Source organism: Oreochromis aureus, linkage group 2 (assembly GCF_013358895.1).
Source record: "Oreochromis aureus strain Israel breed Guangdong linkage group 2, ZZ_aureus, whole genome shotgun sequence".
In the NCBI taxonomy this organism is placed as follows: domain Eukaryota; kingdom Metazoa; phylum Chordata; class Actinopteri; order Cichliformes; family Cichlidae; genus Oreochromis; species Oreochromis aureus.
In genome coordinates this window covers 25,332,881-25,354,549 of record NC_052943.1, presented here as the reverse complement: position 1 = coordinate 25,354,549, position 21,669 = coordinate 25,332,881, and the positions used below count along the sequence as shown (strand labels likewise).

At 41.2% G+C, this 21,669-nt stretch overlaps 1 protein-coding gene across 1 annotated transcript in view; it reads left to right on the top strand.

Moving 5' to 3' along the window:
* The first annotated feature begins 2,448 nt into the window (after positions 1-2,448).
* The window catches only part of ankrd50 (ankyrin repeat domain 50), a 38,664-nt gene continuing 19,443 nt past the window's right edge, over positions 2,449-21,669 (top strand). The window contains exons 1-3 of the mRNA XM_031728608.2: positions 2,449-2,750; positions 4,085-5,198; positions 20,545-20,777. Of these exons, the coding sequence (XP_031584468.1) occupies positions 4,693-5,198; positions 20,545-20,777 (739 nt within the window). The 5' untranslated portion in view covers positions 2,449-2,750; positions 4,085-4,692. The remainder of the gene's footprint in view (positions 2,751-4,084; positions 5,199-20,544; positions 20,778-21,669) is intronic.

The following is a 21,669-nucleotide window of genomic DNA, read 5'->3' as shown; positions in this document are numbered from 1 at the left end:
AGTGAGAACAGAATTATTACCTATTGTGCGCATCATTTGAAAACCATCAAGTTTTGAACTTTGTCCTGACTTGATTGCCTCAACATCGTTTGGAGTTTCCCGTCACATACTGAGATCAAATCTACAGTTTTGACATCATCACACCAGTTCTCTTCTGCTTATCTGGTTCAGGGTTGCAGGGGTGCTGGAGCCTATGTTAGCTGCCACTGGGCAGTGCATACCTTAGACAGGTCGTCCTATGGCTAATTCACTAGAAATCAGCCAAAATGCATGACTTTGGACTGCGGGAGGAAACCAGCATTTCCGGAGAGAACCTGCACAGGAAGAACATGCTGACTCCACACAGGCAGATGGATTTTCTGAACTTCTTGCTGTGAGGTAACACTGGTGACCACCACACCACTGTGCTGCTGTGCCACCCACATCATCACACTTTGCATAATTTAATTATATTAAGCGTGGTATAGTTTAGAGGTTACACCTTTCAAACTTTTTCTATTATTGCGTATCCTCAGACTTTTTCGATTTTTATTTGTTTTGTTTCTGAACCTATATCATGTCTTGTTTTGCCTTATTTTAACCACCAATCCTAGCTCCTGTCTTTTTCTTCCTGTCTGACTTGAACCCAGCCTTGAGCCTATCCCCAAGCAATCATTTCTGTAATACCTTACCATGAAGAAAAAGGCTGTTATGCGACTATAGAAAATTAGATCTGAAGTGGAACTTCACTTTAGCACAAGACTGAATTATCTTCATTTGAGCACAGTCAGCTTCAGCCGGCAACACACTGTCAGCTATTACAACCTACTGCAGCTACACCTCACAGTAAAAGTCCCTGAAGTAATTCTTCAGGGAGTGATAAATAAGTTGTGAGATCAGCAGCCTCCAGTTAGATCAAAAAGTATCAGCGTGAAAGCCCCGTGTGCATCCCTGCTGGAAGGAAGAAAAAAACTTTTGGGAAACTCGTTTCTGCTGCATCTTGATTGCTTACGGATTTCATTTCTAAAGTGACTTATGTAACAAACAGAATGTCTTTGTGCAGCTTTGGTCGAAACACACAAATCAGCTGGTGTTGCTCATCAGTGAATTTCTCTTGTATTATAAAACACATGCAGCCATTTAGTTGGTTTGTTCACAAATCAAAAACAATCACTCAGAGACTAAAACGGGGAAGGTCTGCACACAGGTGAACTACAATTTAATCACTGGAAATGAGAATTCAGTCATTAAATTGTTTATTGTGTAGCCCTTTTCCATTTTGTCACATGCAGTGACTGAATATTTTTTCTTTGGTGTGAGCACACTCGGTCTTTTTTTCTGTCATTACTCTGGTGCTGCCAAATTTAGAAGCCTCATCAGAGTCAAAAGGAAGACCTAATTCTAAAGCACGCACCTGCCTTCTGCTCTCTAACAATGACAGCATCTGGTGTGTCATCCATGAAGCAGGAAATACATCACAGTTAATAGCTTTCTAATGAAAGGAAAAACCTGAGATTGATTATATATAGACGGTATAATGTAATTATAAAGACATTCTCATATACTCCCCAGATAAAGACCTCGGAGCCATAATTCAGCCAGGTACAAGGCATCGTTGATTTACTGTGGGTTCTTTCACAGCTCATCTTCTGCTCAACATCAGTGGCTGCACTTCATTCATAAAAAACGTGCAAATATTGTAGTGTCCTTAATTGAAAAGCCTTAGGCAGAATCAAAGCAGGGTCATTTTTCTCATGTTATTTTTTTTTAAGACAAAGGGCTTTTATCACCACAATGAGATGCAAGTAATGAAATATTTTCAAACATCATCATGTGCATGTACAATTTTACTGCTACTGCTACTTAAGCTGCATATTTTATATCTTTATGTTTCAAACAACTTGCTGATCAACACAGTTAAATAAAAGTACCACAGGCACTCACTGGGGGCCTTATACAATGAGAGAGTTGCAAGAATTTTTTTTTATATTTAAAACAATGATAAAAACAAAGAAAAGTAAAAACTGAAGTTAGTTAAAAACAGTAAATGTAAGACTGACATTGTGTAAGAGATAAGTGCAGATTGCATGAACAAATAAGATATAAACTATAAATCAAAGAAAAGCAATGGGATCTTAACCTGACAGGTGTGCTCACCTGTCATAGAATGAAAGGGTTCACGCCTGTCTAGTATAATTAGCATCTCCACAACAGGAAGTAAATTATATTGAAAAACTGGATAGGATATGAGTAGAACCAGTCTTTGTAATGACATTAATGGACCGGTTTGTACCGTTCGTTTTGGCCCCCGGGCCACATGTTTGACACCCTGGCTTGAAAGCGAAATAACTGTTCCATGAGAAGATAATTCATCTGCAGTTGTTATTCAGCTTTTATAATGAACCACCTGTTTGTACACAATGAATAGCGACCAAAGGTTGAAAACTACAAGTCCCAAAAAGCTTTGCGCCACTCATTAGCGTGTGTTCTGCATGCAGTGGGGAGAAATGTAGAGTGTTAGGAGGCGGAGAGTCAGTCTGCTCACTGTGGAGCTGTGTAGGGGCAGCAGGAGGAGCCGACACCGACAGAAAGGAGCGATTCAAAGAAAGACGTGAACGTTGCTCAAATGCACAAAATTGGGCTTTGAATTACGCCGGGAGGAACGGTCGTGTGGTTTATCCGGAGCCTTTGGTTTGGACAGAAAGGGTGTAGACTACGGACACGGCAATCCCCTTTACCCCCCCTAAAACAGCGAGAGGAATCGGAAAGAGGTGAGAGGAAAACCGTTTGGGACTGTGAGACATTTAAAACTAGCGAAGACAGAGAAACGCTCCACAATTGGCTCAATTGAAGTTGAAGGAACAGTTCTGACGGGCTGCAGGAACATGACCGGCTTCAGTTAGCCTTTATATGATTTTTTTTCCTTCTTGATGAATGCAGTTGTTCGCCGGTCTAGTCATTTTTAAAAAGCCCCCATAGGTGTAAATTGTATCCCATCCGAAATGGGTGAGGTTTGTCTGCCATACAAAAGACTTGCGCTTCCTTTCCAGTCAGCTGAAGTGAATTTATGTCGTTTTCTCTGATGGATGTATTTTTTTGTTTGGTTTTTTGGTCGCCTTCCGTCTTAAGACAGCTAAGGTTTGATGTATTGAACACTTATTTGGAAGGCTTTGTGTTGACGGCGGGGAGCGCCTTAGAAAAACAGAAATGTGGAAATGCATAGCAGCCCGTGTAAACCCTTGTTATTTGGCAGTGTTACAAAGTAACCAGCAAGACTACGTGTGTGCGCGCGCACGTGTGCGTGTATGTCTGTGTGTGTGTGTGTGTGTGTGTGTGTGTGTGTGTGTGTGTGTGTGTGTGTGTGTAAGCGTGTGATTTCTTGGCTGAGGAGACTGGGGAGTATTTGCATTTGCTCCAGTATAGAAACAACAACGATGATGAACAACTAAATAGGACGATGGTTAAAGTGCAGCTGGCCACCAAAGCGCCAGAATCTTTTCGGTGAGAGCTTTAATGGGCCTTTTTGCCCTCTAAAGTTTAATCATTGCTGCAAAACCTTAAAAAAAAAGCTGTTATGTTACATTTACGCCCATGTAAACGACCTTTGTACGTGCAGGAAAGGGGGTCCTGTTACTTGGACTTTTTTCCCCCCACAGTTCAGGACGGATGTGGACTGTTTGGGATTTAAAGCCACATAGGAAGGAAGAGGGGATCAGTGGATAGACTAGAGAAACTGGACGAACCCCTGCCAAGAATTTAGTTGCAGGGCAGGCAGGCAGTGATGTGGGATGTGGAGGATGAAAGCACCGAAAAACCAGCTTGCCCACCTCTTGTAGCTCACTAAATAGAGTTCACTCTTCTTTGTAGGCTGGAAAATATCTGTAAAAGTACTGTGCATGATGATAAATGGTGTCAAACTGCTTCAGCTTATATGGAGACTCTTTAGGGCAGTAGATGTGTAAATAAATTACACACTTGTGTTTTCCACTGTCTGCTTCTAGGAGAGTAAAATATGTCTCATCAACTGCCTACTTGACTAATTAGGACATATTGATGATTTTTTTTTTTCTAATTTGTGTGTTCTCATTTTGTTTCTGTTTTCCAGGGAAGGAGGCAGGCTTAGTGTGTTATTGGAGAAAGCCATTCAGCACTGGCAGTCTATTCCATGTTAATGTAATGGAAACACCCTTTTGGTCGGTAGCATCTGAAATGCATCAGTGGAAATATATCAGTAACTTCCATGGCTAATTCTATCAAGCAGCGGTGGCTTGAGTTTGCCAGTGGATGCACTCAAGAGCCGAGTGCCCTGCCATGCCCAGCGCCATGCTAAGGCAACACATTCATAATAACAAGGAGCACTTAGTTCAACCAGTGGGGAAGCTATGGAAAAAGTTGGTGGAAAATCTATGGTTTAAACCTCAATTTTAAACTTCCTTTTTTCATTTTGACCTAGATTTTCTGTAACGCTCCATAGCTCAGTTGCTTTTCCTGCCATCCACAGCGGCTCTGCTTTTTTCTCTACTTTTCACCCAGCTTGCCTTCACTGTCACTGCTTCTTAAAACCAAGGACAGCTAAAGTGCATCCTTCTTTTGCACCTGACAAAATGGATGTTCGAATTTACAGCCAGCCTTTGTTGGAGATGAAAATGTGAAGGGGCGTAATGAAGGGAACCTGAAGAGGAGGAATAGGTGGAACAGCAGCACTAGATCAAAATGGCCCAAACCAGTTTGCTGAAAGGGAAGCGCTTTTACTGCCGGGAGTGGGTGTTCCATAAGATCCAGCATTGCCTCCAGGAGAAAACCAACAACCTCAGTGGAGTAATCAGCACTACCAGTAAACAGCCCCCGTTGGCACCTGGTGGTAGTGCATCCAACCCTGGCACCCTCACAGTAGGATCTGCAAAATCGGGTAGCTCCTGGGGTGTGTTGCTGGTGGGAGGGCCAGGGAGTGGGAAAACTGCACTGTGTACAGAGCTGTTATGGCCCACATCAGCCCAGGGAACCCACCGTGGTCTACACCAGCAAAGCCTGGCTTTCCACTTCTGCCGGGCAGATGACTCGGACACGCTGTGCGTCGGCGGTTTCATCCGAGGTCTGGTGGCTCAGATTTGCCGCAGCGGGCTACTGCCAGGATATGAGGAAAAGGTGCGCGATCCGGCTGTGCAGAACACTTTGCAGCCTGGAGAGTGCGAGAGGAACCCCACAGAGGCTTTCAAGAGGTAAAGACACACACTCTCACACAGTTAAAGTATGGCTGCAAGCAGATGATTTCACAGATTAGCACCTCTTTACAGTGAGACGGATATCTAATCCATGTCGACAGGACCTCATTCTTTGCATAATCAATTAGTCAGCATCTAAAAGCAAATAGTTGCCATTTGCAGCTTGCCTTATGTGACTATTATGTGTTTTTGTCAGCTTTTATCTCATTGTTAAATACTGGATGATTAGACATACACACCATTTAATACCATCCTGTTTTTCAGTCTCTATCTGTTTTTTCCTGTTGATTCATTAAAAAAGAATCAACTGATGCAGTTATATATCTTATTGAAACAGCTACCTATTGCAGCCCTTCACAAAATTACCTGAATTATGATTCTTTTTTGGAAAATATAAACCTGCCTATTAAGTGTTTCTTCATATCTTCTTAAGTAAAAAAAAAAAAAAAAAGAAAGAAGTAGTAAAAACCGGTGTCTCAGGTAGTAACGGAAATCTAGGAATTTGGTTTGACTAGAAATGTAAAGTGCAGCCAGCCCATCCCCCCCAAACCTACCCTCGCCACCTCCTGACCCTGATGCACCTCCCCCCATTTATTTTTTTTTCCCTGCACACACTCATCACATAGCTCCGCCCCAGCAGCCTCTCCAGTTATTTCTTGTCATGGTTTTGTTGGTCTCCCCCCAGTGTGACATGCTGGGTGGGACTGTCCCCGCTTGGCTTCGGATTCAGGAAAGGTCAGATATTTTTAAGTTGTAGCTTAGCTCACGAGGTTAGAGACTCATGAGAAAGAAGCTTTGAAGTACCACTGACTCACTGACCTGGGTGAACTGAACTGTGATTTAGGTTCACCCGGGTCAGCCCAACACTGTGCAAGAAGATGAAGTGCACATGTAAGGCTGAAGTACAGTAGGCTTGTGGGATTCGAGCACCCTGCCCGGACATGTAACACGATCAAGATGGACTGTTATTGCAGACGGGGGCTTTAAACAGAGCTGTGTGTGTGCGTTACTTGCACGACTTGTCTACACAGTATAGGTCAGGCCGTCTATGCAACACAGGCTGGAATGCAGCACTGTACACACACACTCACGTTTCTCATCTGGCCATCTGGTGATGCTTATTGCACCATCTCAGCATCACACACAGGAAGAAAAGTAGGTCAAATGTTTAGTAAGGTAAATCATTTTTCAATTACTCACCAGAGTCAAGATCCTAACCCACCTTTTTTTCTTTCTTTTTGTTTTAAACCCACTCATTCCTAAGGAAATGCTCATTTTGTCATCGTCTCGTAATCACGAGGCTTCCACCAATGATTAAGACTTCAGTTTGACCCTCTGAGATAAAAGACAGGTTATCATAGGAACATTGAAAAATAGACTGAACCCAACAGGGACAGACTTTTCACTTCAGCTTTGCTCTATGTCACTCTGGATGTTGAGGGCCTTTTGCGGACACTTGCACTTCACTGAACCCAGCCTCGTGAAGCAAACATTCTGTAACACTCGAGACCTCAGGCTTGAGATTTTGCAGACAACAAAGACACAAGGCCTATTATCTCTGCCTGTTGTGTTCGTCAGCCACATAAACAGTTGAGTAAATGCCTTATCGCCATCTCAGGTGTAAAAGCATCCCAGGCGCTGTTGTACACAAAAATCTGAACAGATCCCCTGCTGATCGAGATGCTATCTGGATTCAGGAAGTCAAGATTGCATCTGGCAGTGGCATTTAGAAAAGTACAAAACAAAGCAAGACGTGGAACAGTGTTACTCTATGAGTAGTAATTTACATCAGGACTAACGTTTACACAGGGATGCATGTCTCGTTTTGATTCAACTACCTTTGGGTTCATATTTATTGCAATAAAGGTCACGCGAGTTTCATTTAGTTAAGGGTCTTGTTTAACACAGTTTTTTTGAGGAGCTGTTGACCCCCTCCTCCTCCCCTGCCTTCCAGCTGTGATTTTTAAACATTACCTAGTGAGTGAGTGCAAGAGGCCCTGCAAAATTCTTTGGCCTAGTCAAAGACAAACAAGTCAGTTTGTTGGTAGTAATCACCAGCACTGTGTTAATACAATGAAAGTGGTTTAAACATGGGTTTACGTCCACTTACTTCCACTCCAATACCACAACTAACCAAAATTTGGACATTTTAATAAATCCCTGCACATTTTTTATGAACCTGAAGTTTCCCCCAGTGTTGTAATCCTTAATTTCTGTGTTTTATTGCTGTCGAGGTTACAAACATTTGTAGCATGAACAGTGACTTTAATAATAAGAAGCCAATATACTATTTAAATGAAGGATATCTTCAAAGTAGAGTTAATTTTTAAGTATGACTAGAACAATCTTGCATTTTAAGATGAGTCTTGTGGACATGATGATTAAATTAACAATAAATGGCAATCAGGTAAAATTTAAGAACCTGCTTTAATTCTGTTTATTCACTTGATTATCTATTGATTCATTGATTGGATACTTATCTGTCAGTCCAGTATCTCTGCTAAAGGACAGATCAGTTCAGTTTTGATGTTAGTCCATGTTTACTAGATCAGATGTCAGCAGTGCGTCCGTAAACCTGCGTATGGAGCACGGAGAGTGCCAATGACGAAAGGTCAGGACTTTGGAGGCATTTCACGCTGGCTCACAACAAGTTTTGTTCATTTCTTTGCAGTTGTTTGTAACTTTACCGATTCAACAGCAAACGGTGATTTGACGATGACGGACAAGAGCAGTTGATGGAGGTTTTCCTTGTTTCCCTTGCTCTTAACTCCAATTTGCTCAATCGGATGAACTTCCATCTTAACCTGTCTGTCAACTGCTCTGTAAAGTTTGCAAAGGAGCAAGTGGTGAGACAGAGAGCAATGGAGGCAATACGGGAAAGAGGCGCAGAAAAGCAACAATTCAGAAATTTAAATGGGAATTTATGCTTTCAAGTTTCTCAAATCTGGCTTTTTTTCTTTTTGTAGACAAAAACATCTGAAATGCTTTTTCTGAATTTCTTTGGGCTAAAATAATAGGAAGATGAAATAACCCGAAGGTCAGTAAAAAAAAAAAATCTGTGACCTTAATCGTAACATTAACAAAAAAAATCCTTTATTAGATTGTGATCATGACTTTAGTTCTTTTAACCAGACTTTCTATAAAGTCTTTTTTAATTCATGTCTGTATCAAAAGGCAGTTTCACCTTTTAATTTGCCCTTTGTGTGCTTCAAGTCTGCCAGTGCCAGCGTGTGTCTTGTTCAGACAATAAACTTCATAAAATAAACTTTGGTACATTCACTGCTTGCCGTCAGAGCTATCTAAAGGCTTTGACACTTGAGTTGCAGTGTATCATCAAAGATTCGACTTCCAGACAAAGCCAAAGCACATTCCTCTGTCTGTATCGCTTCTTCTGTAGTCTGTGTCTTAGCACTATCAAAGGCCACTGCCATGTTTTGACTGGAGTCCTCCCGTTTGAATCAGTTTGTGAATTTTAAACAACCAGTCAGCCTCCTGTCATCCAACATGCGTCACTTTCTCCCTTCAGGACAAAAGAGCTGGCTTCGAATAGGTGGAATTAACTCAGTCGCGTCGGTCAAATGACAGGCAACAGTTGCTTTTTTTTTTTTTTTTTTTTTTTTTTTTCCCCTGATGGGACAAAGCAGGCTTTTAGTGTAGGTGTGACTTATATGTGGATCTGTTGTAAGGCTATTCTCCAGTAAGCAGGAGTTAAGTTTGAATTGCAGCTGGACGAGTTTCTATTTTTATAGAAAGGGCACAGACTTCAGAAATGATGAATGACTGTGGCTTTAACTGGTGAAAAAGATTTGAACTTTCTTGGCAATGTTTTATTCCCTCAAGAATTGTCTGTGGAAGAAATTGATGATGCAGTTTTGAGATTTTCCTAAAAGATGATTAGAAATGTTGATTTTCTGGCGGCTTCATCAGACGGTTCTTTGTTACAGAAAAAAGAAAAATTTTGCCTGTTGCTTTGTTCCAAACAACTGTTGATCCTCCGGAACAATAGTCACATCAATCAAAGCTAAAGAAAGATTAGATCAGCTGTTCTTGCCTCCGGTGAGATCATGAATATTGTTAAACTTTTTTTTTTCTAGTCATTTTTCTAGACAGTATTGGCCCAATGGGATTTCCTTTTTAAGCGTCTTGAGACCAATTATGCCAGAGAGATAAATGTAGTGACATTTGCAAAGGCCTCTGATCTCATTGTTACCTGAACGAGAGAAAGGTTTAAATAATATAAAATTAACGTAAAACTGTGACCTCACCCATATTGGTTGCTTGAGTCTCAAGTAAAACTAACCAAGCGGGAGCTCTGCGGTGTTTTTTTTCTTTGTGTTGACTTTTTGACTGTTGCACGTTGGGCGGCCGTGCTTATTGGGGTTAAGGGACCTTAAATGAAAGCAGCTCGCTGGCTTTCATGTGGTGCACGGCTGTGGAAAACTCGCTGCAGATTAGGCCCACATTTTAGAAACCAAAAAAAGACTCCCAGTGTGACGCATCAGCTCCAGTAGAGCAGATGAGGAGAAATGGCAGCACTGGTGTGGCTGCACCGATGACTCAGCAATCTAATGCCAACGTCTGTCTCCACACCACCGGCTATGTGTGTACTTTTTGTTAGAGCTTATTTGTTTGTGGATATGTCTGCCTACGTGCTGCATGTGGGCATACAAAACTGATTCATGTAATTGTTACCCTCACACACTCACAGTCAGCATTGCTGCAAGTTTATACTCATTCATGAAGTGGAGCTCCTTTCTGATTGTTCATTTAGTCTACAGAATATTGGATAATTGTGGAAAATGTAAATCATGTTTGTAGAACCCAAGATTAAATCTCCATATGATCTCACAGTCTAAATAAAAGTCTCCAATGTATTAGGACTTGGAACAAAGGAAAGCAGCAAATCCTAGCTTTTTGCAAAGCTAGACTTGCTGAATGTTTGCCTGATATATTACGTAAATGATTAAAGCCTCTGAAAAGTTAGTTGATGAATAAGTTACAATTTAAAAGTTTCAAATTAAGTACAAGCGAACCTCTAAGTCCTGGAGAAGACTTTCTAGTGTTTGAATGGTTTAAAGAAAAATGCTTAAAAAAACTGGACTACTCTTCTGTGCCTCATCCGGATTGTGTGGGTGTGTTTTAATCCCGTTTGATTGATAATGGTCTTGAAACCTAAGCAAACAACCCCACAACTGTCATCACATTTTGCTGCAGAACACTGATTAGTAGAGATGAATATGAGATCACCTTTTTCAGCAGAGTCCCACCCACTTGAATTCTAAGGAGCCTGGAAAGAAAAGCGTCTGGACTTAAGGTTTCTTGAAGACGTTTCGCCTCTCATCATAGAAGCTTCTTCAGTTCTAAGAGCAATTGGTGGAGAGTCACAGATTTTAAGCCCTATGGGAGTGTCGTCAAGAAACCTAAATGTGTCCAGATGCTTTTTTTTTTTTTCCAAGCTCCTTAGACTACGATGACCTGGATGAGTGAGAACCTGCACAGACACACCCACTTGAATCCATTGAAACAACTAAGGACCAAAAACAAAGACAAATTTTGCTCATGGAGCACTTCTCAGGGGCTTTAATCCAATATTGAGATTATTTTTAGAAAGCTTCGGCATCACTCTGCTCTCCTTTGTTACCAGAAATCTGTGAATCCAGGTAAAACCTCTGCTTGAAGGTTTACCTGTCAGTGCTGAAATCCTTCCCAGTGTGTGTATATGTGTGCTTAAGCTGGATGGACCCAGCTGTGAGTCTGTGTACATCTGTGTGTGAGGAGAGCAGGAGCACAGCAGAGTGTTGGATGAGGACAAGAGGGAGGGAGGGGGGCCCAAAAAGGATGAAATTTCAGATTCCTTTGACGGTATTGGATAGCTGGCCAGGAATGCACACCTCGTCTGGGTTGGGAAGAGCTTGGGGGGATTTGGAATAGCTATGGTATGAGGAGGTATGCATGGTGGCCATGAAAGAAGTGTGTTTACACTTTGTCAAATCATTAAACAGCATCATTATATAGATGCATAACGTTGAGGAGATCTCATTTTAATATAATTTACCAAGAAATTGGTCCATTCTGAGCAACTACAATTGGAATAACTTTGGGTAATAAGTTGACTATAATACTCTCACAGAGTGAACACACAGTGTAGTCATTGTGTGATCAGTCTCGTGAGATGCTTTCGGATTTAAAATAAAAAAGTCATGAGACTCAAAGATTAGATTAACTAAAAATTATCACTTTAAGATCTTTATCAATGGTCTATTAAGAAGATCCTTTTCGGGCTTGCCTTTGAAAGCTGAAGCTGTTTTTGCATGAAAGCAACTTGGATCTCTTTTCATATGCTTCTCACTTCCCCCTGACCAAGCAGTCTCCAACACACCATTTCTCGGTCGAGGAGGCATTTGTCTGCCGAGGGATTCAGCGCAGAATTGATCGTGCAAATCCATTAAGACGAGATCAGATTCTTGCATTGTCCAGCAGTTTTAAAGAACAGCAGAAGCAAACACTTTTAAATACTTACAGGGCTTTTCTAAAATGATTTTTGTTTTGTTACTTTTGTGTTATGTCGGATAATCTGCCTTCGATACAAGGTTTATACACCTGTTTTGATGCCACAGGCTAAAGCCTGGCCTGAAGTGGAGCATGGCTGAGATGTCACAGCCCTTTTCCCAAATACTGGGATACTTAAGATGTCAATATAGTAATTAATTTTTCTACCTATAGCACAAGCAGGTGCAGCTTGATGATACAAGTTCATCAAGAAGAGGAGTTGGGGCCCTAACTAGGCTTTGTTTTGACTCTAAAGTCTGCCTCGCAATGGCAGCCGCCAGTCGTTGGCTTCTGCTTCCACCTGGGGATGTCAGCGGGGGCAGATGAGGCGAAGAGAGAGCCCCAGGCGGCAGTGGACTCAGATGCCTGCTTGAGACATGCTCAGCAGCCAGTGGGTGAATATTAGAGAGCTGATGCAGACAGCCAACTGAAAGTTGGATTGGGTAAGAGATCCTGTACAATTTGGAGACACTAAGGAACCAATAACCCACCTACAGCTTTAACTGTGAAACCTTGAGGGATTTACTTCCTGTAGATGCATCTTGTTGACCGAAGGCTCTCCGTCATCCTGGCTGAAGCTGCTCTAAGCAGCAAGTGAGTTTAGGGTGGGTTTAAATTTCTCTGCTGTAAAGGAAAGGTGTGTGCTTGATTGGCTGCAATTGCTTCATATCAAAATTGAATGCAAGACAGTAGCAATTTTAGCATTATTCCCACTTTCATAATCATTCAAAGCAGAACTGATACTTAAGTTATTTGGTCACCCAGCCCCAGGCCCCTTGCAATTCTGGCAGTTGTCATGTCTGTCTGGTTGTGGATGGAAATATTTGTCAGCAATTGATCCCTTTTAGTTCTGATGGTTGGAGCCTTTGTGGATTGGGGTTTTTCAGTTAAGATGCTAGTTACCCTTAGATTTAGACAAGGTCACAGTTTCACAGTTAGTCCATTCGTCCTCCTGCCAAAAATAATGGCTCTCTCCTGAAAGGCTGTTGAACTCTCACCTTTTTCCTTCTGAAAGCAACACTGGAAATTGAACGCTCACTAAGAATTTGTTGGGATGAGTGAATTCGCATGAATGCCAGGAGCCAAGGTTTTCTAGCTGAATATTGGATTGTGTGGTGATAAGGTTGTTTGCTTTTCTTGACAGTGGTTTATTTGCTGTGGCTGATGAGTGTAAAATTTCAGTTTCTGTTATTTGATGTGACGTTTTTTTTCCATTTTAGATAAATTAGTCCTGAACACATTTGTGATTTGAAGAAATCTGTTTAATATATTTACAGGATGTAAACACAGCCTTAGAGGCTTTAAACTCGGGTATCTCTATTTAGATTACATGTTTACTGTTTTTTCTAAGCGACAACTGGAATGTCTTTTTGCTAATTAGGCAGCACTAAATGTACCATACTGGTACACTTAGTACAACATATTGGTAGACATGAACAGAGTGGTGCTTTTTAAGCAAAATGTTTGTGTGGGTGTGCTAATGTAGTTTCATGATGACATTATTTGAAAAGTCAAAGGATCACCGAAGTTAATAGCAGCCATCTTAGTTGGCTTTTTACTCCAAACGGGAAATGTCAACCTCAAAGTGGTGTTGGAGTAAAAGTGAAGGGATCACCAAAGTCAACAGGAATGGCAATCCATCAAGAAGTAATTTAAATACCCAAGTCAGGAGCAAAGTGGTGGGATATATGGTGGGATATTGTCATTTTTTTTAAAAAAATTTAAATTATAAATCTGTTCTAATTCAGCCCTGTCCAGGAAACAACATACAGTCCTGCACAGAGTCTTGTGAAAACGAAATATATCCTTACTGATTCTATAGGAATTAAGAGAGTAAGTAGTAGCCATGTGCTGATAATCAAATAGACTTGATTACTTGATCATCAGCATGTGTGACGTTGTGTCATTTACAGGTCAGGCGAGTTCAGATGTGTGTTAACACAATGCCACAAGCTTCCCAGAAGTGGATGTCCCAAAAAAATTACCTAAAAGCTGGACTATGCAGTGCTCAGAGACATTGTTTAAAAAACAAAAACCCAAAGCATTGGGCCTCACAGACTAGAGGCCTCAGCTGGCATATTAAATGTTGAAGTTCATCACAGCACAATTAGAAATTGAGTCAACAAGGATGGCTTGCTTGTAAAGGTGTCAAGAGAAGGCCTCTTTTCTGAAAAACAGCATAGCACCACAGCGAAGGTTTGCAAAGCTGGATCTGAACAAACTAAAAGACCACAGTGTCCTTTGGAGAGATGAGACCAAAGTGGGGATGTCTGGATTTAAGGCAAAGCATTACTTTAGCAAAAACCAAAACACTTATCGGCATAAACTTAGAAGTCAAGCATGGTGGCCGAGGGGCGGCGAAATTGGTGATGGGCTTTTTTTGTACTCGCAGAGTTGATCATGAACTGTCTCATAGCTAAAAAGAACTGTGGATAAATGCCTGTGAACCTCAATGGACAGAAGTAATGTTGTAATGAAGAGAATTCCTCCACCACGACATAAGAGACTGATAAGTCACTCAGAAAACAAGGAGAACAAGTTATTGATGCGAAATGTGGTTCTACAAGCTACTGAATCATGGGGCGTACTTACTTCTCACAAGCACACAAAAAGAACGAAAAGTGTGTGCAGAGTAGCTTTATGTCAGGGGAGATGTTGATAAAATGGTGCTGTTAATCAGAAAAATGTCATGACATGTTTTAAGCTCATATTCCACTTGGATACAATGTAGTTGTTTGAGTTTAACAGGGATTTTTTTTAACATCACCTAATTCTCCACTCAGTCATTTTGAACAAATGATTATCATGCCCATTTCAGTAATTTTGAAAAGCAACTAATTTTCTGCTGCAAGGTTGACATCCTCAGAGGATTATCTGTCTAATGAAAAGCTCTCAACTCAAATTAATGTAAATATGCCTGTCCAAAGCTTACATAAGTGCTGTTCTGCTCCTGTGTAACCACTCTGGATCAGACCACATTTTTTTTTTTTTTTTTTGTTAAAGCTTAAAAGTCCAGCTTTTTTTTCAGTGCATAAATGTTTTCCCAAAGTCTGTAATAAACCCTTAGAATGGCAATTTATGTCCAATCAGACAAAACTGGAGTTGGATGATAACAGATCGCGTAGGAAACGAGACCATATGGTCGATATAATGGGAAGAATACAGTTAAAGTGTGTGAGCCTCTTTGTTCAGAACATTTTGCCCACAGCACCAGTCACTCTTATTGTTCTTGTCAGTGTGATTGCTTTCGACGGGATGATTGCAGTAATATAATTCATAATGTACGAATCGCAAAGGAAACTGTGAGCAAACGATCTACAAGATAGTCGTCCCTTTCAGTTTGGATGAGCGGGTGTATGAGTCAGCTGTTGTCATTGAGCTCTGTGGTATTAAATTGTCTTGACTTTGCAAAGATGCTGAGCAGGCTTCCTCCAAATTGACTCAATACTAAATGAAGGGAGAGAGTTTTTTTGTTTTGTTTTTTTAAATCTCTTTTTAACCCATTATGGAGGAAAGCCTTATCGGTATCGCTCCGTGTTGTGATCTATCTGAAGCTAAGAGCTACACTCACCTGCTGGTTATTCTTCAATTAACAGAGCAGTGTCAAGGCCATGCATGGATTTTATTTTTGCTGTTTTCTAACCATAGTTTTGGTGTGCATACAGTGTGTGGCTATGGGCTAGCTCTCTAAAATGAGCTGCGTAAATTTATAAGGCACTGGCTCGGTGCCCAGCCCTGCCTTGTCGCCCCAGACGTCTTCACTGAACGTTTCACTGAACGTTTCACTGAGCGTTTCACTGGAAGCTTCGCTTTGCCCATTGTGGTGGGAGTGACTGCTGCCGCGGTCGCGAATACAACATGACAGATGGTGACTGCGTTAGATGCATTTCGCATCCCCCTCTTCTACTTTTTCTTTTCCTTTTTGCTCTAGACTTAAATGGCAATTGGCATTGGGTTGGGCATATGTTAAGGATTTGAACAAGAACAAAAAAGTTAGTACAAAAAGTCAGAGACCACCGTGTGAAGCTTAAATACTTTTGGTTTTCTGGTCCAGGTATGCTGCAGGTTTGTCTGGCAAACTAAATCAGCTTTTCCTGAGCTCATTTTCTCTCCATGTTCCACATCCCGCTAAGTTTCCTTTGTCTGCAGTCCTTGTCTTTTGACTCTTTGACAGCCTGAAAGAAGCTGAATAGTGAGAGAAGAATGGCTCTTTGTTTCGACCGCTTGCTGTCACTGTGGATTTGATTGTCTCAGTAGGCAACATGGCCTCAAACATGACTATTCACACACTCACACACACAGTCACCCCTGTGGATGGACATTCCTTTTGGCAGGGCTCCCAGATGGCACTGCAGGTTCTGTGTGGGCTGCGACCATAAGAAGGAGTGATTGACTGTGTTTCTCAAAGGCCGAGCAGCATCACACTGGAGTGTGAAGGTTATAAGACCATAACTCTGTTTTTCTTTGCTGCTGAGAGTTCAGATTTCTCTGTAAAGTCTTCAACAAAAGTTCAAGCTTCACAGAAACATGTATAACTATTGATTGTCGACTTTGGACAAGATTTCATCTGTTGCTGAAATGACCAATTAAAAGAGAACAAACTTTTTAATTCTAGCTTTTTAAGTATGATTGATTGCTACTTTTCCAATTATAACATCAGTAATTTAGAGGTTATGGCTGTTTATGTGGGAACATTTGGAGATTTAGTCAAAGTTCTTTCAGTATTCAGGAAGAATTAATTGTAGAAGTGGCTTCTTTTGTATTTAGACTGAAATTGCATCACAAATAACATGGCTTTTCCTGCACCCATGTTCATTAGGGACAATAAACTTGAAGTAAAATTTAGGTCTTGAATGGTAGAACCTCAAAAAGGGAATGTCTTTGGAGCCGCAGGGTTAGTGACAGGCTGTTGAACATCCAAAAAAACATCTTGTTAAAACTGCGTCCTAGTGTTTTATGACAACGCTTACAAGCAATGTCAGTTCCATTAAAGAAGGGTGGTAGTTAAAGAGACCATCCCATCATCCGGAAGGTGACTGATTTTTATCTGTGCGGCAGCTACCCTAAAAGATCCTCAAATGCCCCGCAGCCATGTCTACTCTTGAGTCAAGTTTTTATGTTGAGTAATTGATTTGTTCAACCTCCTTTAAATGTTTAATTAACCTAGACCCAGAGTAAAATGTCACTAATATGAAATCCTCAGATCCTTTATCACAGCCAGCTGAGCTGGAAGCAATTTTGTGAGTATTAGGAGATGACATTTTCCCCAGGCAGACATCTTATGGTGGATTTAAACTAGTTGCAGTCACAGTGGAACAGAAGTCCTGCAAACAAAAATTAGTTCAGTGTACATTTACGTGTGATCTGCATATTAGCCTTGAAGCAGAATCATGCCTCACTTGCATTTGGACTTTCATAAACGGTTAATGTGGCATTTGCTTAAAATACACGTTTGCTTTCTTACTGAATGCTACAGTTTGTTTTTTAATAGATGTTCATGTTCAGGCATCAATTTTAACGCTATTGGGAGATCAGTTGAGATTCGACTCGAAGAAAATATCCATGTTTAATTGTTGTGAAAGTTGCAAAACACTTTTCTCCTTCCACATCTTTGGCATAATCTCAAAGCTGAAAATCTAGCTGTCGGGCTAAGATTTTTCGCTGGGGGGGGGTTGAATTATAGTGATTGTATCATCTGTAAATCTGTCTTTGAGCTCAGATCATCGGTAGCAGGCCTGTTAATGGATCCAATTTGAGCTGGATGGAGATGTACTTAAACACCTTTACTCTCCCTATTTAAACAGATGAACTGAAATTGGTTGTGTCGTGACTCTTGTGTCCTTGTAGAGCCACTGTTTCATTGTATTAGACCAACTGTTTGTATTCATCTTGAAGCGAAGTCCGTGTTGTGCAGAGAATGTCAATAGAATGTTTATGACTATTACTGACAGTTTTTATTTCATAAGCATGAATATCTGAGCTCTTTAGAAGGGGGAATAAAAACATTTATCACTTTCTGGGTAAATAAGAGTGAATATAGAATTTAGCTAGCTAAACCAACATAAAAAATAACAAAAAAGTGACAATGCACTGACCTATCAAGGTTGACAGATGATATCAGGATGGAGTCTACTTGGATTAGGACAGTGGTGTTCAAACCCAGGCCTCGAGGGCCGGTGTCCTGCAGGTTTTAGATGTGTCCTTGATCCAACACAGGTGATTTAAATGGCTAAATGACCTCCTCAACATGTCTTGAAGTTCTCCAGAGGCCTGGTAATGAACTAATCATTTGATTGAGGTGTGTTGACCCAGGGTGAGATCTAAAACCTGCAGGACACCGGCCCTCGAGGCCTGGAGTTGGCCAAGCCTGGATTAGGATGTTTGTAGATGAGCCTGATCTGCAGACAGAGTAGGGAGCAGGTGGAAGATGGTCTAGAGTGTTGGAGGTATGCTCTAGTGAGAAGTGGAATGAAAGCCAGTGGAGGCAAGACAGAATATGTGTGTGTGAATGAGAGGGAGACAGTTGTGACAGGGAAGATGCAAAGACTGGAGGTAGTGAAGGTAGTGACTTTAAATACATGCTACAAAAAGACAGGAGGCCGACCTGGAGGTGGGAGAACTGAAGATTTTAAGATTTTCACTGGGAGTGGCCAACAACATTACATTAGTGTACATCAGAGGGACAGCACAGGTGGAGCTGGTAAAGAAGCAACCTTAACATGGTTTGGACATATGTAGAGTACCAAGGCTGTTCGATATGGAGCTGCTAGGCAGGAGAAGAAGCAGAAAATTAGAAGATTCATGGAAGTAGTGAAAGGGAACATGCGGCTGAGTATGCTAGAGATCAGGATCTGCTGTGGCAACCCCTGAAAGAAGATGATTTATGTCATCAATTAAACAAAATCAAAAAGATGAAAACATTGTAACAGTTTTTTTTTTTTCTTTCTCCTTCCGTGTCTCATCTCAGAGGTTACATAACTCCCTTAGGTAACCCCACCAATCATGATCTTCCACATCCCATAATTATGGAATCTTTTCTCCCAATTTCTTTAAAAGATCTATCAGAAATACTGACCCAATTGAAACCCTCAACGAGCTCAGCTGATGTCTTACCTACTCATTTATTTTGTAAAGTTTTTGATACCATTGGGCCCTCTGTGGTCACGCTAATAAACTGTTCCTTGCTATCTGGCTCTGTCCCCAGGTGCTTTAAACAGGGGGTTATTCAACCTTTGCTGAAAAAGCCTAACCTGGATCCAACACTTCAGTCAAGCTTCAGGCCCATCTCAAAACTTCCTTTTATCTCTAAAATCTTTAGAAAAAGTCGTTTGGCTACAAGTAAAGAAAGCGCTGGAGAAGCATAATATTCTTGATAAATTTCAGTCGGGTTTTAGAAAGCTACACTCTACAGAAACTTCTCTCCTGAAAGTCACAAATGATCTTTTGATGGCTGCAGACAGGGGTGATTGCTCAGTCCTACTTCTTCTAGACCTTAGCTCAGCCTTTGATACCGTTGACCATCAGATCTTAATCCATCACTTAAATCTTATGGTAGGGATATCTGGATCTGTCCTAAAGTGGTTCACCTCATTTCTGGAGGATAGAACACTTTTAGTTTCAGTGGGAAACTTTCGATCAGATGCGGCTAAGTTTCTATGTGGAGTCCCACAAGGTTCGGTTTTAAGCCCCCTGTTATTTTCACTATATATTCTTCCTTTAGGCTGGATCATTAGCAGCTTCAAAAATATTTCCTACCATCTGTATGCAGACGATGTCCAATTATACATCTCCTTTAAACCTTGGGAATTAGACAAGCTATCCACTCTTATGGACTGTCTTAAGGAAATTAATGTTTGGATGACAAACAATTTTTTGCAGCTGAACGCAGACAAGACCGAGTGCTTAATCCTTGCTCCAGAGAATATCAAGCCCCAAATTAGTCAACATCTGGGTGCCTTTTCATCCTCGATAAAAGCTACTGCTCAGAATCTTGGGATAATTTTCGATCAATCTCTGTCTTTTGACGCTCATATTAAATCTGTGACCCGCTCCTACTTTTTTCACCTAAGAAATATTACCAACCTCAGGACTATTGTCTCCAAAACTGAACTCGAGATGCTTGTCCACACTTTCATTTCCTCCCGGCTAGACTATTGTAATGCACTCTTCTCCTGTGTATCTAAGGCTTCACTAAATCAGCTCCAAGCAGTTCAAAATGCTGCAGCAAGGCAAGCAACCCATAGTAAAAAATTCTCCCATATCACTCCTATACTAAAATCCTTGCACTGGCTTCCGGTTGGGTATAGATATAAGTTTAAAATCCTCACCTTTACGTTTATGTCTCTACAAGGTGAGGCCCCCACCTATATCAATGAGCTTCTCCAACCCTACTCTCCAAAGCGGACTCTTAGATCCACTGATAGTGGTTTTCTATCTATTCCACGGACCCGTTTGAAAACGAAGGGGGATCTCGCTTTTCAAACCCTGGCTCCAATACTGTGGAACTGTTTACCCCCCCCCCCCCGCTACGCACCATCGACACTGTGGCTTCTTTTAAAAAACAGCTTAAAACACATCTGTTTAGACAGGCATTTGGGTAATGTTCGTGTGAAATATGTTGTTTTATTCTATATTTATACTGTACTATTGCTTTGTTTGATATGCTTCTATACTACTATATTGTTTGTTTGACATGGCTTCATTCCCATGTGAAGCACTTTGTAACAGCTTTTTGTCTTAAAAAGTGCTATATAAATAAATTTTACTTACTTACTTACTCATCCATTTTCATCAGGTGTGTACTCCTGCCTCTCTTGAGTGTGAAGCCTCCTCAGCAGGCGCTCTTCCTGCTTGTGGACTCCATTGATGAAGGCTGTCAGCTGGGTGAGGGGGAACAGAGGTCCTCCCCGGGTTCTCCCAGGACCATTGCAGAGCTCCTGGCCAGTCACCACGAGTTTCTCCCTCCCTGGCTGCTGCTCATTTGCTCCGCACGGCGACAGAACAAAGCCATTACCAAACTGTTCACAGGTAAATGGTTCAACTTTTCTTGTTGATCAGTTGAGATAACTGTTCTCCAAGTGCAGAGGCAATTTTCCAAAAGCTTTAGGGTGTTATGTGTAGTTTTTTAAAAATCAATACATCATTGTCAAAATCACTGTGATACCATTATTACAACTGAGCTGAGCTGTTGAAAAGAGACAGTTTGATGTATGAGAAAGTACTTGCAATTGTCAGTACTGCTGTATGCTTGTTCCGCTTGATGGCAGCCATTTTTTTAGATTTAATAATATACATTTTGCCAAAAAAATACAGCAGTTACAAACAAAGCCTGCAGCATCATTCTTTATTTTTTTTGGTCACTGCTTCAAATGCTTTCTAACATTATGACATGCCTGAAGGGATTAGTCACCACTGCAGACTTCTGTAAGAGATGCAGCTTTTCCTTGTCTTGTGACACTGGCTGCTATTATCTCCTTGTCAGGCCAGCAGCCTACTCTGTGGCGATGAGCTGGCATAACATTAATCAAAAACCTAACTGTGTGGGAGGAAGTTGCCTCCGCAGAATCACATTGCTGCGTGTCCCCCGTCTACCTTTCCAAAGCCATTGAATGTGGGAGCTTCTAGTGCCCTCACCTTACCTTATTTTTACTGTTACACAACATCCCAGCAGTCTGAATAGTTGTGCTGCTCCCTCCTCAGGAGATGCTTGCAGTCAGGCTTGGGGATGAACAAGCTACATGCATGCTTCCTTCTGTTCCTGCATAAATAATGAAATGCCTATGTTTGTGTGATCTAATTCTCCAAACGCAGTTCTATTTGTAGTGCTAATATTTCTATTAATTTTATGTTGGAATCCTGGACAGTCAACAAAAAATATCAGATTCTGTGTGCTCCAGCTTTTATATCCAGCATTGATTCT